Source organism: Paroedura picta, chromosome 12 (genome assembly GCF_049243985.1).
Source record: "Paroedura picta isolate Pp20150507F chromosome 12, Ppicta_v3.0, whole genome shotgun sequence".
NCBI lineage: Eukaryota > Metazoa > Chordata > Lepidosauria > Squamata > Gekkonidae > Paroedura > Paroedura picta.
This window is the reverse complement of record NC_135380.1, coordinates 40,880,142-40,894,735: the sequence shown is the minus strand read 5'-3', so window position 1 is coordinate 40,894,735 and position 14,594 is coordinate 40,880,142. Positions and strand designations below refer to the sequence as shown.

Genomic DNA, 14,594 nt, shown 5'->3' with positions numbered 1-14,594 from the left:
AAAATGAATAATAGCTTGGTACCTCAGAAGGCAGGGCCTCATGGTAATTGTAGTCAGTGGACATCTGGAAAGTCACAGTGTGGCCGCCCCTGGTTTAGAGCAACCTAAGCAGCTTCATGGTAGCTCTGCTTCTTCTTCTTTTCTTCGACCTTCTGGCTTTGCAATGCCAAGGCTAGGCCTCTGGTTAGCTCGATAGATAAGAGAGACGGAGAAAGAAGCAGTACCTCTGGGCGGAGATAAGGAGATGGTAATCTCTTTAATCAAAACATTTTGTGCTAGGGCAACACTGACTTAATTCCTCAATGAAAAACATCTTGAACAAAGTTCAAATACATAGTTATACAAATTGCAGTTGTCTGCATTTCTTTACAGAAAGGGCTTGGAGAATCTGGATTGCCGCAGCATTTTTAATGCATTGATCCCTTTCAGATAAAGTTGTTGCATTTGATGATCACCAGATGGTAGCACCAGAACCCATCCGCTGGCATTAGTCTCCGAACAAATAGCTAGATCAAGCAAGAGAGTGGGGAAAGAGGGTCACGGTGTGGGGAAGAGAAAACAACGGTCTGGAAGTAATCCTAAAGAAGTGGAGGTTTATGTTGCTGTGGGTTGGATTTCCCCTCTCCTCCAGGTCCCACGCAATCCTCACTGTTCCATGTTTCCAAGAACGCTTGGCAATCTTTAGGAAGATTTCAGGGCTCCTGTTCACCTCTTGGACTGGACAGGGGTAAATTCATTCCAGATGAAGGGATATTCCTCCATTTGTAGATTGGGCAGGAAGCTTCTTGCTGCAGTTCTAAGTTCACTTCCTTGGGAATGAGCCTCATTGACTAAGATGCGTGGCCGTACATTGCTCTGCTATAGAGAAGGCTGGGAAACAGAGTGATGTAGACCAAGTGTTCAACAGAAGAATCTGGTTCTGCAAATTACCTTTCAGGCTCATATAACTGAAATCTCCTTTCATCACCCCCCCCCCCCCAACTCCTGGTCCATTAAATATAAAAAACTGGATATCAACTAAAGCAGGGGTGGCCAAACTGTAGCTCTCCAGATATTTTTGGACTACAATTCTCATGAGCCCCTGTCGATTGACCATTCTGGCAGGAGCTTATGGTAATTGTAGTCTGTGAACATCTGGAGAGCCACAGTTTGGACTAAAGGGTGTTTTGCTTAGCAGTGTGCCAATTGGTTGCTTATCCCTTCCATACTTAGAACAGTTTCCCCAAATTTAAAAACGCTGTTTAAAAACAAAATTAAACAAACAAACAATGACAATCATCACAGAGACAAGTGAGCACACCAGTATAAATCCAGAAGGCAGCAAAGATAAAAAGCAATAAACTGACGGTAATAAAATCTACAGATTCAAAGGACCTCAGGGAACAAAAAACACTAGTTTGCCCTGCAAAGTAAGGCTGTTTGCAGCCATTTCTGTTAAGTTCAAAAGGGAGGGAACTTCATAGACCTCTGAGGCAAGGTCTTCCATAGTTATGGCTAGTGTGAGATTAATATGGAGGAGTAATTTAACTAGAGTAGGTAGTTATTCCAGAGAATAACTCAGGTTTCCACATGCCTTGTATGTTTGGATGCACCTTTATTTTAAAAGCCCCCTGCTGGTAGATAAGTAGATGTCAGGGAGAGACATGCTGTTTTTCATTAGGCAGAGAATGTTCCTAAATAGAACTGCATTCAGCTGTGTGAGCTCTCGCAGGTTGTCCATCTCATCTGCTGCTTCTAAGAATGACAACTTAGAAAGAGGAGTCTTCAGGGGCATGGGTAGAAGTAAGCTGGCAAGCTGAATTCACTTGATTTTTGCTCATTTTGAAAACAGGGCCAAACAGGGCACCCGGGCAAGCCAGGACCAGATGGGCAGCAGGTATGGTGATTGTCTTTGGTTTTTCTTAAAAAAAGACTATACACTTTGGTATCACCAGAAATGCTGTGATACTGAATTGTTGCATGCATCTCTCATTCTGAGTAGGTTGTTTTTGCTGGCTGTTCAGAATTTATGCTTTTAATTTTACCTTTAGATAGCCATTCTTGTCCCATCCCTTCCCAGCAGATGTGACCACAAATCAGAAGGTACTTTTTGGGCCATAATTAGGCGGAAGTACAATTGGCAGCTCTGTGTGGTAGTGCGAGTTGATTTCACTAAATTTAAGCACTCTTTGAGCACAGGTATACAAAATCAGAAGGGTCGCCCCACTGTAGAACTATCCTAATGTCCTTTCACCCCCCTGGTCATATTCTTTGAGCTTGGGAAAGTCGGTGCTTCATGTTTCCAGCCAAAACCAGCTGTGCAGGTGCTGATTGGCTAGTGCCTGTGACATCACTCCTTCCCCCCAGCAGTTCTTATAGGTTTAAACAATGAAAATGATATAGATTTTTAAAATCCTTTTATGGAGCTCTGGCTGGGATGGGATATGCAGAATAGGCAAGGGGGAGGAAATAATCTGGGATGAATATGTATCTTTTGGGAGAGTGAAAGTGGGGGTGAGGGTGAGGGTACAGACCTGTATGTATGAATTCCCCTAGCTCTGTTCCATGTAAAATTCGATCCTTTTCCATTCTAAGGGAGCTCCCCTCAAATTTCATGAACTTTGAGAAGCCAAATTCCAGCAGGAGAGAGGGAATGACTAACTTAAAGAAAGTTAACTAGAGATTCTGAATTCGGGATGCAGGAGTCCCATGGCCGATGATTCCATGATTTTGGGATTGTGGCAAAAGTGCACTCATAATTCCTCAAGGCTCTACTGTGTTTGGCAGTAATAGATGTGAAAGAATTCTTTCCCAAGGTCCCTTGGGGCACGTTTGCAGGATTTAGGTTCTTTCATGTGCCTCAGATGTGGATGGATCATTGAAAATATACAACCAAAAGAGAGAGGATTGACAGTTACTGTCTCAGGGATTCATAAAGTTATTTTCTTTCGCTCTTTCAAACTCTGCCCTAAGCCTGGGTCCTTTCCTCCCTGGGAAATCTTTTTGGAATTCTAGGATGAATGGTCCTTGGGACAGGCATTCTTGAACAAATTCTATGAGACAGCTGGATTCGCCTTGGGTTGTAGAAAGCTTGCATGATCTTCCTTCATGAATCTCCTAACAGCTTATTGAGATGGATTTCCAGGTTTTGAACTCATGACTGAAACTGTGTTTTCAGGGAAAGATGGGCGAGATGGGAGAGATGGGACCTCGTGGTTTTCCCGTAAGTTTTTGGTTCTGGTTCTATATTGCCTGGCTAGACATTTGTTGAGAATTATATTATGATTAAAATCCCCCACATCTGCAGATTTCACATTCGCGTCCCCTCGAGGACAGAGTGTGATTGATTACGGCTTATGCACTTTTAACTGCTTCCAAAATATTTCTTCTTTCTCCATAGAGTCACGTACTGAGAGTGACCACCTTCCACTGACTCTAAACTGGGATCATACTGGGATAGATGTTTGCAGTCCCAGTGTATCTCTACCAGCAGTTCCCACTGAATCTTGTTTGAAACGGATTAGATGGTCCGCTAAGATGGAGAAAGAGATCACATCTCTTTTGGAATCTGAAAGAATTATAGAACTTCGGGAGACTTTAATTAACTCAAGCTCACCTATGACTGCTGTAGAGCTGTATTCTCAGATAGTTGACCTTTGCGGCCTTAAAGCACAACCAGTCTGTAACAAAGGCAGCAATTCCTCCTGGTTTGACCAAGAATGTCATATCTCAAAAAAAACCCTGAGAGAGCTATTTAGACAGGCCCAATCGTCAGAGGATCAGACTATTATCCACAGTTACTTTGAACAAAAAAAACAGTATAATTGTCTTATCCGAGAGAAAAAACGGCTTTACTCTCACGATAATTGGGCCCGCCTATTTGACATTGTTAAATCCAAAAATTCCAAAGCATTCTGGTCAGCTGTAAGAGGACCCTTGAGGGGGAAGACTGATAATTTAGAACTTATTATTGCCCCCCAAGTTTGGGTTGATCATTTTTCTGCTCTATTTAATGTCCCAGCAGCTCCAGAAAATCTGCTGAATGACTCCATCCCAACTAATGTCCCTAGATGGTCCCCAGTTTTGCCTGACGAAGTAGAGGAACTAATTCTGAGCCTTAAGATAGGCAAAGCCCCAGGCCAGGATGCCCTTTCAGCTGAACTTCTAAAAAACAACCCTAAATGGTGGGCTCCTCCCTTGGCCAACTTATTTACCTTAATTGACTTACATGGGATTGTCCCAAGTTCTTGGTTGAATTCAATCATTATTCCCATGTTTAAAAAGGGTGACCATAATGACCCTAATAATTTTAGACCTATTAGTTTATTATCAATTATAGGTAAGATTTATGCAAAACATCTCGAACGGCGCCTAACTGATTGGGCTCGCTCTCAAAGAATTATAGGTCCTGAACAGATTGGTTTCTTGCAGGGTAACTCTACTATAGATCATTGTTTAACTCTTTCATGCCTGGCCGAGAAATATACGTCCCAAAATGGTAAGAGGCTATACACAGCTTTTATAGATCTTAAAAGTGCCTTTGATAAGATAGATAGGGATATGCTCTGGAATAAATTGCGATCAATGGGTATGGAACCGAGACTTGTGTTTCTCATCCAAAAACTTTATGTGTCCACCTCCTGCCAAGTCCGGTATTCTTCAAAGGGAGACTTAACCTCCAAGATTCCAATGACCATTGGAGTTAAGCAAGGCTGTATTCTGGCCCCCTTGTTGTTCAATTTATTCATTAATGATTTAGCGTTAAAACTGGAACCAATTAATGGTCATCCCCCAAAACTTGGTTCCCAGCATATTCCTTTGTTGTTGTATGCCGACGATACTACAATACTCTCATATACAAGGGTTGGCTTACAACGATACTTATCCACCTTTTACCAATATTGCCAAGATAATAAGTTAGTAATTAACTATGGTAAAACAAAAGTTTTGGTTTTCTCTAAGAGCTGGCATGCAATGACTTGGTCTATTGGAGGCACTTCAATAGAACAAGTCAAAACATTTAAGTATCTAGGTGTTACCTTCCAGTATAACCAGAAATGGAGCTCCCACTGCCAACGAGCTATCAATCTGGCCAAATCCTCATCTTCTTTGATAAAACAGTTCTTTTTCTCTGTGAAAGGTAACCAATTTATCCCTGCAGCAATTAAAATTTTTAATGCCAAAGTAATGTCCCAGCTCCTGTTTGGATGCCCCTTATGGGTTCCTGCCTTTAATAAATCTATTGAGGGTGTTCAATCTGCTTTCTATAGGCAAATTGCAGGGGTTCCCAACTGTGTCTCCTACCATGCCATTTGCGCAGAATTTGGCCAAATTAGGGTAGAGACAAGGGCCTGGATAGCTACTTTTAAATTTTGGGTCAGACTGTTTTTTAGAATAGAAACTGGCAGCCTTTTAACTTGTCTAAAAAGTGACCCTCTTAAATTTCAATGGTTCCAGGCTATTGAACAAAAATTAGTCTCCATTGGCATTGATCTGAACTCCCTTCTACCTCTGGAAGAAAAATGTATCTTCCGGATTATTAAACAGAGAATTTTAGACCATGAGCAGCAGGAACTCATACCTACCCAGCCTCGAGTCTGCTCACCAGCATTCTTTGGCATCATTATGCAGAGAAATATTATGCCTTCATATTTGCATCTCCTTGATGTCCCACCCCTGAGAAGAGCTTTTCTCCTCGCACGAATGAATGCTTTCCCCTCAAAAGTCTTAGAGGGAAGATTCCACCATATCCCATACCATGCGAGACTCTGTCCGTGTGGTTCTGGTTGCCCTGACTCTGTCTCACACATTTTGTTAGACTGCCCCTTATATGAGCAGTGTCGGGATGACAGCTTTGTTGCCTTGCTGGGAAACAAGCCTTCTGTAAGTAAATCTATGACCTTGCAATTTCTGCTCTCTGACAAAGACCCAGAGATAACCATTTTAGTTGCCAGAGTTTTAACTAAGATGCTTTTATAATATGCTGCCTACCTTGTATTTTATCTCTTATAGTTTATTTAATCATTTTAAGATCTGTTTGGTCATGTAACCCCATTTTATTATTTTGTTGAAATTTTAAACCGTATTTTTATATGTCTTATACTTTTTACGCCAACAAAAGGTTACTGACTGACTGACTGATTAAAATCCTCCTACACAATTAGAAGATGAGCGTAGGTTCTTTGACTCAATGTACAGAAACTCCTACTAATTAGCATGACAAATTAACTGGTTTGTCATCTCTGAAGACTTGGATATGTGTTTGCTTTGTCACCTTTCAATGAAAGAAGGGGAGAGGCTGTGACTCAATGTTAGAGCACATGTTTTGGCTGCAGACAGTTCCTGGCTCAGTCTCTAGCTCAGGCTTAGGCAAACTGCGGCCCTCCAGATGTCCATGGACTGCAGTTCCCATGAGCCCCTGCCAGCGAACGCTGGCAGGGGCTCATGGGAATTGCAGTCCATGGACATCTGGAGGGCCACAGTTTGACTACCCCTGCTCTAGCTTAACCTGTTCAAAGCAGCAAGGCTAGAGAAGACCTTCCATTGCCTGAGATCCAGAAAACCACTGCTGGTCAAGATAGTTGGAGCTGATGTCAAGGGACCAATGGCATGACTTGGGCTAAGGTTGGATTGCAACCTCAGGGGACTAATCCATCTAACACAGTCTTTCTCTGACTGACAACAGCTTTCCAAACCATCAGCCTATCAGAGTGGTGGTTGCAGTACGGAAATTAAACGTCAAATTGCTCTGGGTCACTTACTATGGCCATATCATGTCATCCAACTCAATGGAGAGAGCAATTATGCTAGGATTGGCCAGTGGTAAAAGGAAACCAGGCCGGCAAAGAACATGGTGGTTAGATACGATCAAAATGGATACTGGCCAGAGTATCATTCATCTAATGTCCCCCGCAGGGCCTTACGCTCTGCGGGTGAGAACCTGTTGGTCATTCCCGGCCCGAAGGAAGCGCGCCTAGCCTCGACCAGGGCCAGGGCTTTTTCAGTCCTGGCCCCTACCTGGTGGAATGAGCTCCCGGGTGATCTGCGGGCCCTGCGGGATTTGTCAACTTTCCGCAGGGCCTGTAAAACGGAGCTCTTCCACCAGGTCTATGGTTGAGGCTGGGGTCAGCAAATCAGGGACATCGCTCCCCCCCCTAGGAGTTGGAGTGTACGCTACTCCCCTATCCTTTCCTCTTCACCTCTTAATAATTGGGGGAGGGATGGGATTTTTAGCTGCCATGTTAGTTAGTAGATTGATATTTTAATGGGAATTTTAATGGGATTAGTTGTTGTGACACGCCTCGAGCCTATCGGGAGAGGCGGGAAATAAATCTAATAATAATAATAATAATAATAATAATAATAATAATAATAATAATAATAATAATAATAATAATAATAATAATAATAAAAGAAGAAGTGGTGCAAGATTGAAAAACATGGCAACAGTTGAGCCATAGGATTGGCAAGAGTTGGACTGGATTGAATCAGCATCATCAGCATCATCAGCATCATCAGCATCATCATTTTTCTCCCGCCCTTTCAGTATTGCTCAGGGTGGGTGACAACGTTAACAAAACATCATATACAAAACAAATTAAAAACATTATTAATCTAAATGTCTTCAACTAATGTTCCCAGACAGTGGGCTTTGGTCTTTTGATCTCCTAGCGGTGATGCCAACATTTATAGGTGGTTGTTAGTTTGGGCCCTGACAATAAGCCTGGTGAAATAGCTCCATTTTACAGGCCCTGCAGACCTGGGCTGATTCTGCACTTACTTTGTTTATTCCGTTGTGGATCCATGCCAGCGATGCTCCAGGTAGGGTTAAAGGTCACACACCACACTGGGTTTCTGACTCACTGTTGTCTCATTTTAATGCAGGGTATCCAAGGACATTCTGGACCCCCAGGAGCAAAAGGGCCTCCAGGAGATCCGGCAAGTACCTCATGCAATTGTCTCCTTCCCATTGTCCTGCTTACCATCCCTTTGCTTTTTACCTAGTTCCTAAATTGTCTCTCTTTTCTGAACCACTCATCCTCAAGGAGGGCCAATTCCTGCCACCTAGAGCTTTGAAGGTGTAGGTTGATTGTCCCCCAGTGAATGTATTGCAGTAGCAGAGATCAAGAAGAACAACAGAATTTGAGTCCAATGACACCTTGCCATTCATTGCCTGAAGGAGTCTCAAAGCAGATTACAATCTCCTTCCTTTCCTCTGCCCACAATAGAGGTGAGGCTGAGAGGGCCCTGAGATTACTGCTTTGTGACAACAGCACTATCAGAAGAAGAAGAGAAGAAGAGTTGGTTCTTATATGCCGCTTTTCCCTACCCGAAGGAGGCTCAAAGCGGCTTACAGTCGCCTTCCCATTCCTCCCCCCACAACAGACACCCTGTGGGGTAGGTGAGGCTGAGAGAGCCCTGATATCACTGCCCGGTCAGAACAGTTTTATCAGTGCCGTGGCGAGCCCAAGGTCACCCAGCTGGTTGCATGTGGGGGAGCGCAGAATCGAACCTGGCATGCCAGATTAGAAGTCCGCACTCCTAACCACTACACCAAACTGGCTCTCAGGGCTGTGAAGAGCCCAAGGTCACCGAGCTGGCTGCATGTGGACGAGCAGGGAATCAAACCCGGCTCGCCAGATTAGAAACTGCTGCTCTGAACCACGACATCACGCTGCCTCTCTGTAGAGTTGTCCCACATCCCTTGATAATAATCCTGGTCCTCCCATTGACCTGCAGGAGGTGGGAATACTTTGGTGTCATTGGGCCCTTCCACACACACGAAACAAAGCTTTTCCAATCTGCTTTCAGTTCAGTTGGCATCTGGCTTTTACTGTGCGAAATGACAAAACCCACTTGCAAACAGCCACTGAAGTGGATCGAAACTGCTTTATTTAGCATTTGAAAATGAGAAGATTTCCCATATGCCACATGCTGGGATTCCATGCTGCATTCCATTTCCCCCTAATTCCACTTCCCCTTAATTCCATTTCTCCTTAATTCTCACTTAATTGGGAGCATATCTGAAATGAATACTGCTGCTGGAGCACGTACAGTTGGCCGTAGCCTTGTGCTCCTTCGTTTAATTTACCTCTTTTACTGATTAATAAAAAGCTGCCAAACAAAGCAACCTCAATATACACACAAATGTATATCTCTATCAAGATTGTTTTTCTGCAGTGTCTTGGTGTGCCGTGGGATTGGGTAAAACACTGTAGTCAAAGAATTTTAAGTCAGTGGTACATATTGTGGAACTAAAATTGCTTTGAGGCAATGTTTTCCTCTTGTGTAAACTGCACAGTAGGAAAGCAGAAAGGGAAAAAAAGTGCACGGGCTGAAAGCTGTGGCAACAACAAAAAAAAGAATTTTAAAAAGCAAAAAGCTTAATGTATTAGTTCCATTCTGGAAACAAGATAAAGCTATTTGGAGTTCCAAATTTCTGGGAAAAGATCCAGATGTTACACATTATGGAAGCATCCCTAATCATATCCCAGATTTCCTTTTACAGCGACATCACATGGAAACTAACAGTTTTCAAAAAGTGAACTACAGATAATACAAAAATAATTGGGCAACACTCATTCATTCATGGGAAGATCCCAGTGCTTAGGATACTTCCACATGATCTAGATCAGGGGTAGTCAACCTGTGGTCCTCCAGATGTCCATGGACTACAATTCCCATGAGCCCCTGCCAGCAAACACTGTCATTCACTGGCAGGGGCTCATGGGAATTGTAGTCCATGGACATCCGGAGGGACGCAGTTTGACTACCCCTGATCTAGAGGGCTGAAATTTAGTCTACGTGTAATGCCTAACATTCTGGTTTAAACAGAAGAAGAAGAAGAAGAAAAGAGCTGGTTTTTTTATACCCCACTTTTCACTACCTGAAGAAGTCTCAAAGCAGCTTACAATCACCTTTATGCTTCCTCTCCCCACAACAGACAATCTGTGAGGGAGGCGGGCTGAGAAATCTGAGACCTGGCTTCAGACCCCTACTGTGCCCTGAAGCTTACAGATTGACCATGAACAAGTTATTCTCAGCCTAAGTGACTGCACAGGACTGTTATGGTGATAAAATGTGGTGGAGTGAGGTGAGGAGAAGGTGTGCTGCTCTGAGCTCCATCAAGAAAGGGTGAGAAAATGCTTAGGGATGACATTCGCCTAGTTGAACCAGAAATAGATATTTACAGAGCCAACCAGGAGGGTGACCATAGAGCCAACCAGGAGAGTGACTATAGAGCCAACCAGGAGGGTGACCATAGAGCCAACCAGGAGGGTGACCATAGAGCCAACCAGGAGGGTGACCATAGAGCCAACCAGGAGAGTGACTATAGAGCCAACCAGGAGGGTGACCATAGAGCCAACCAGGAGGGTGACCATAGAGCCAACCAGGAGGGTGACCATAGAGCCAACCAGGAGGGTGACTATAGAGCCAACCAAGAGGATGACCATAGAGCCAACCAGGAAGATGATCATAGAGTTAACCAGGAGGATTGCCATAGAGCCACCTGCACATGCAACAGACCAGATGATTTAGGAGCACCTCCTTTGATGAAAAGGGGATTTTACTGGCATCCACATACATATCTGTTTGCACAATCAATATTGGTTTTGTGGCTATTAAAGTAATCGAATTCTAAAGACACGACATAAAAACAAAACCTATTGCAGTACCAAGAAGTACGCCACCAGACCCGTTAAAAGCCTCTGCTCACTGCTAGCCTAGTTCAGTGAAAGCCTGTGCAAGCCCACAAGGGTCTGAAGCTTTTTTCTAAAGGGTGATGACAGGCTCTGGCAGGTCCGGTTTGGGATGGAAAGTTCTGCGGGGCAGAGCCAGGAACAAAACAAGGCTTTAATCGGCTTTCCAAGCCAGGGCTAGGGATATTTTAGAGACAGGCTTCTCCCATATATTCCTCCACCGTGTCTGGGGATTGTTTGCTGCCAGTACCACTTGGGATGAGACTGGTAGCCACTTGCACACTTCCTACAGTGACCTCCAAACTGTGGAATCCTCCAGCTGCCAGGTGCAAAAGGCATGCGGAGCCCCATGGAGGAGGTGGCTGGGCTTTGGGGGAGGGAGGGAGGCGCTGGTGAGCAGTGCAGCCTTCCTCCTGCCGCCCCAGCAGCCCCACCAAGACCTGGAAAGCCTGAGGCTGGAGCTGCTTGGGGCAGCAGGAGAGCTGGGTGGGGACTCCCTCCCCTCCTCTCCCCACCCCAGGACTACAGCTGGCTGGCTCTGCTGTCTCGGGACCAAGCACCTTGCTGGGGAGCCTCTAGCCCCAGGGGCTGTTGCCCTCCCGGGCAGGAAACTCACAAGCAGGTGTAGCTCTCACGGGACAGGGACTCTGAGCCTTGGAGGAAAGTGCAAGGAGGAGGTGGTGGTCAAGGGTGGGGGACGAAATGCAGTTGGCTGCCCGTTGGACGGACAGGCAATCCTGTTGGAGGAGGGTGCATGCAGGGGTGAGACAGCCACCCTGAGTGGCAGTTAAGCCATGAGACCAACTCCTCCCACCAACCCTTACCAGAAATATATAGTGGTACAGATACAGATGTAGAAACTGCCCTGATTCACATCTAATGTCTCTCCTATGGAGGGTGTGTTATCCATACCATCAAGGCCCATATAAATGTGAGGTGTTCCCTGAAGACCTATCTAGAAGTTACCTAAGATGCACCTAAGATGAAACTGTCATGTTTTTGAACAGCTTTGGAAAGAGACTATCTGGATGTAGAGATGTTTCATTCATTCATTCATTCATTCATTCATTCATTCATTCATTCATTTGAATTCTAGACTGCCAATCTCAGTAGTCTGACTCTGGGAGGTATACAACATTTCGTAAAAACAGAATACAATTAAATAATTTAAAATAGTTAAAATAACGGTCACGACTGTTCAGTAGAAAGTACTTGATGTAGGCCTCTCTGCGATTTGACTTCTATTGTCTTCCCCATCAGATGAAGGTCTGGATCTTCCCTGATTTCAAAGTTGGTACTATGGTAGGGTAGGGACCATAGAGTGCTCATGTTAACAATTCATTGGCCCCAGCCAAAAGCCTGGCGGAAGAGCTCAGTCTGGCAGGCCTTGCGGAACTGTGCAAGTTCCGACAGGACCTGGATGTGCTCCAGGAGCTCAGTCTGCCAGGGAGGAGCCGGGATGGAAAATGTCCTGGCCCTGGTTGAGGCCAGACATACCTCCTTGGTGCCACTGTTGGTGTTAGCCGAGCCTAAGCGTCTTCAGGGAGACAGGATAGCAGAGGGACAGAATGCTCGGCTCTTCCCCCTCAGCTTTTTCTCCTCTCCCAATTTCCTTCTTCACCCTCTGTTTCCAGAACCTGCGAAACACTGAATGAAAATACAGTCAGAAGATTTTAAACAAGGGTTATACGAAATCATTGATACGTCTGTCAGTCACAAATACCCACCTGAAACCCATTCACATCACCTGTGTGGTGCTCCAAAGACTACCTTATGGGTGTAGGGAAAGAGGAGGTGAATGCATAGTTGTCACCATTGTGTTTCCCCTCATTCCTTCAGGGTGGTGTCTGTCCCCAAACTATCCCATTTTAACATTCATTCATTCATTCATTCATTCATTCATTCACTCACTCATCATCCTCCCCTGAGGCTCAGGGCAGTTTCCTTGGAACCAGAATAAAAACAGTACAGATAACATGATAAACTGAACAGCAGTGAAAGAGTCATAACAGGAGAACAGTAAAATAATGGAACAAACATAGTGAGGGGCAGAGAACCTCTGAATATCAGTGGCTGGCTTCCATGCCCTTGTTAAGGACCACTGGCCAGTTTTAGAAGAAGGTTGCCTGCCTAGATGAGCCTTTACCCTGATCCAATAGGATCTTCTCATGTTTCTTGCTTTATGTGTCTTTCTTTCAGGGGCCTCAGGGAGCTCGAGGTCCAACCGGGCCTCTGGGAGAAATTGGACATAAGGTAGAGTGCAACGTTTTTCTGTGTTTCATTTTTGCGGTGGTCCAATTTTATCTGTTGCATACAGGTGTATCATGAGAGAAGAAATGCTCCTCTGAAATGTTGGCTTGGCCATAAGTTCCCATGGGTGGCTTTTGGCAGGTCTTAGTGGTGGTGGTTGTGGTGTGTGTGTGTCGGCTCCAATCCACCAACCAAGGACCACTTTGTATATGCAGCCTTTCTCAACTTTTTTACCATTGAGAAATCCCTGAAACATTCTTCAGGCTTCGAGCAACCCCAGAAGTTGTGCAGTGGTTCAGAATATGGTTTGGAAGCCTAGCTGTGTACATGCCCACAGGGGCCTCTCCTCTTCCCACCCCCTCCAAGCCTCCAAGTCCATAATTGGCCACTGGGGGGAATCAGCATGGTCATATCATCTTATAAATGTTTAACAAATTCTAAAAAAAGGAGGCAGTCCCTACTCATAGGAAGAAACATATTAGCGACAAGGCAACCTTAATCTAAGTTTGCCTTTACGTTAGATTTCTATGATGAGGGGATTTTTCGTTGTGGCTGTCTTATCAGATGTCAGAACACATGTGATCAAATCTTCCCTGATGGATCTTTTCAGTATTTGAAGGCTTCTTTGCCACCATGTGTGTTTTTGTGTACCAAATATACTCGCATATAAGCCGAGTTTTTCAACCCCTTTTTTGAAGCTGAAAAAGTACCCCTTGGCTTATATGCGGGTGTATTTTTTAAAAGCTGCCAGAAAAGACAGGGAGGCAGGGGTGGGAGACAAGTATACTTAACTGAAGAAGCAGATGCAGGAAGAAGTCGAGATGCAGCAAGTCCAGGTGGGACAGTGGGAGGGGAGGGGAGGGAAGAGCAGTCTCTGCCTCCCCCACTCACTGCTTTAATGAGGCTAGCACAAGGCTAGTATGTGCTGCTGCTGCAGGAATCTCTGAAGCCTCTGTCTCAGAGGGAGAGCAGAGAGCAGAAAGAGGAAACACCCCTAGAGGAAGGAATGGAAAGTGGAGGAAACAGAATACCGAGCTAAGAAAAAGGGAATTGTTGAGGCAAGGTCATCCACAATACTCCACTGCAAAATCCTCTGAATGTAGGACAGGTGTTTGGAGGGTAGACTATGGCTCAAGAGAACTATTTTTTCAAATGTAGTTTTGTAAAATTTCATATCCTTTAATTAGAGGTGCCGGGGACAGAACCTGAGAACTTACTTACTTACGGTATTTATATACCAACTTCTGTAGGCGAATCAAGAGCTGTCAACACAGATGCACACATCCTGGCTTTCAAACAGAGCCTCCTAGGCTCTCAGGCAGAGCCTTCCATAGTTGCTCTTTGACAGTGAAACCTGTAGGACGATGCAGTCACAGGTCCTGTCCCAGATTTAATTTAGCCCTGATCTGTGGGTTTGGTCAGGACACAGAGACTTCAGCTCCAACACATCAAGCCCAGTTTGGGCCGAGGACCCTGTGCAGATGTTGGTCAGCAGATCTTAATACTCTTTGCGGGTTATGAGGAAAAAGGCAGTTCCGCTGATACGGTGTGATTCTGTGTCAGGACAATACAAAAACATGAAACTGCTGTGTATGGGCTATAAACAATCACTGATGAGACTTCTTTAACAAACGCTCTAAGAATCTTTTATATAACAACTAGCAA

General features: G+C 44.7%; 1 protein-coding gene across 4 annotated transcripts in view; it reads left to right on the top strand.

The window, feature by feature from the left end:
• Positions 1–14,594, top strand: part of COL27A1 (collagen type XXVII alpha 1 chain) — a 356,512-nt gene that overhangs the window by 261,728 nt on the left and 80,190 nt on the right. For all 4 annotated transcript variants that reach the window (XM_077305314.1, XM_077305312.1, XM_077305313.1 and 1 more), the window contains 4 exons: positions 1,832–1,876; positions 3,158–3,202; positions 7,864–7,917; positions 12,879–12,932. In XM_077305314.1, coding sequence (XP_077161429.1) covers positions 1,832–1,876; positions 3,158–3,202; positions 7,864–7,917; positions 12,879–12,932 — 198 coding nt within the window. The remainder of the gene's footprint in view (positions 1–1,831; positions 1,877–3,157; positions 3,203–7,863; positions 7,918–12,878; positions 12,933–14,594) is intronic.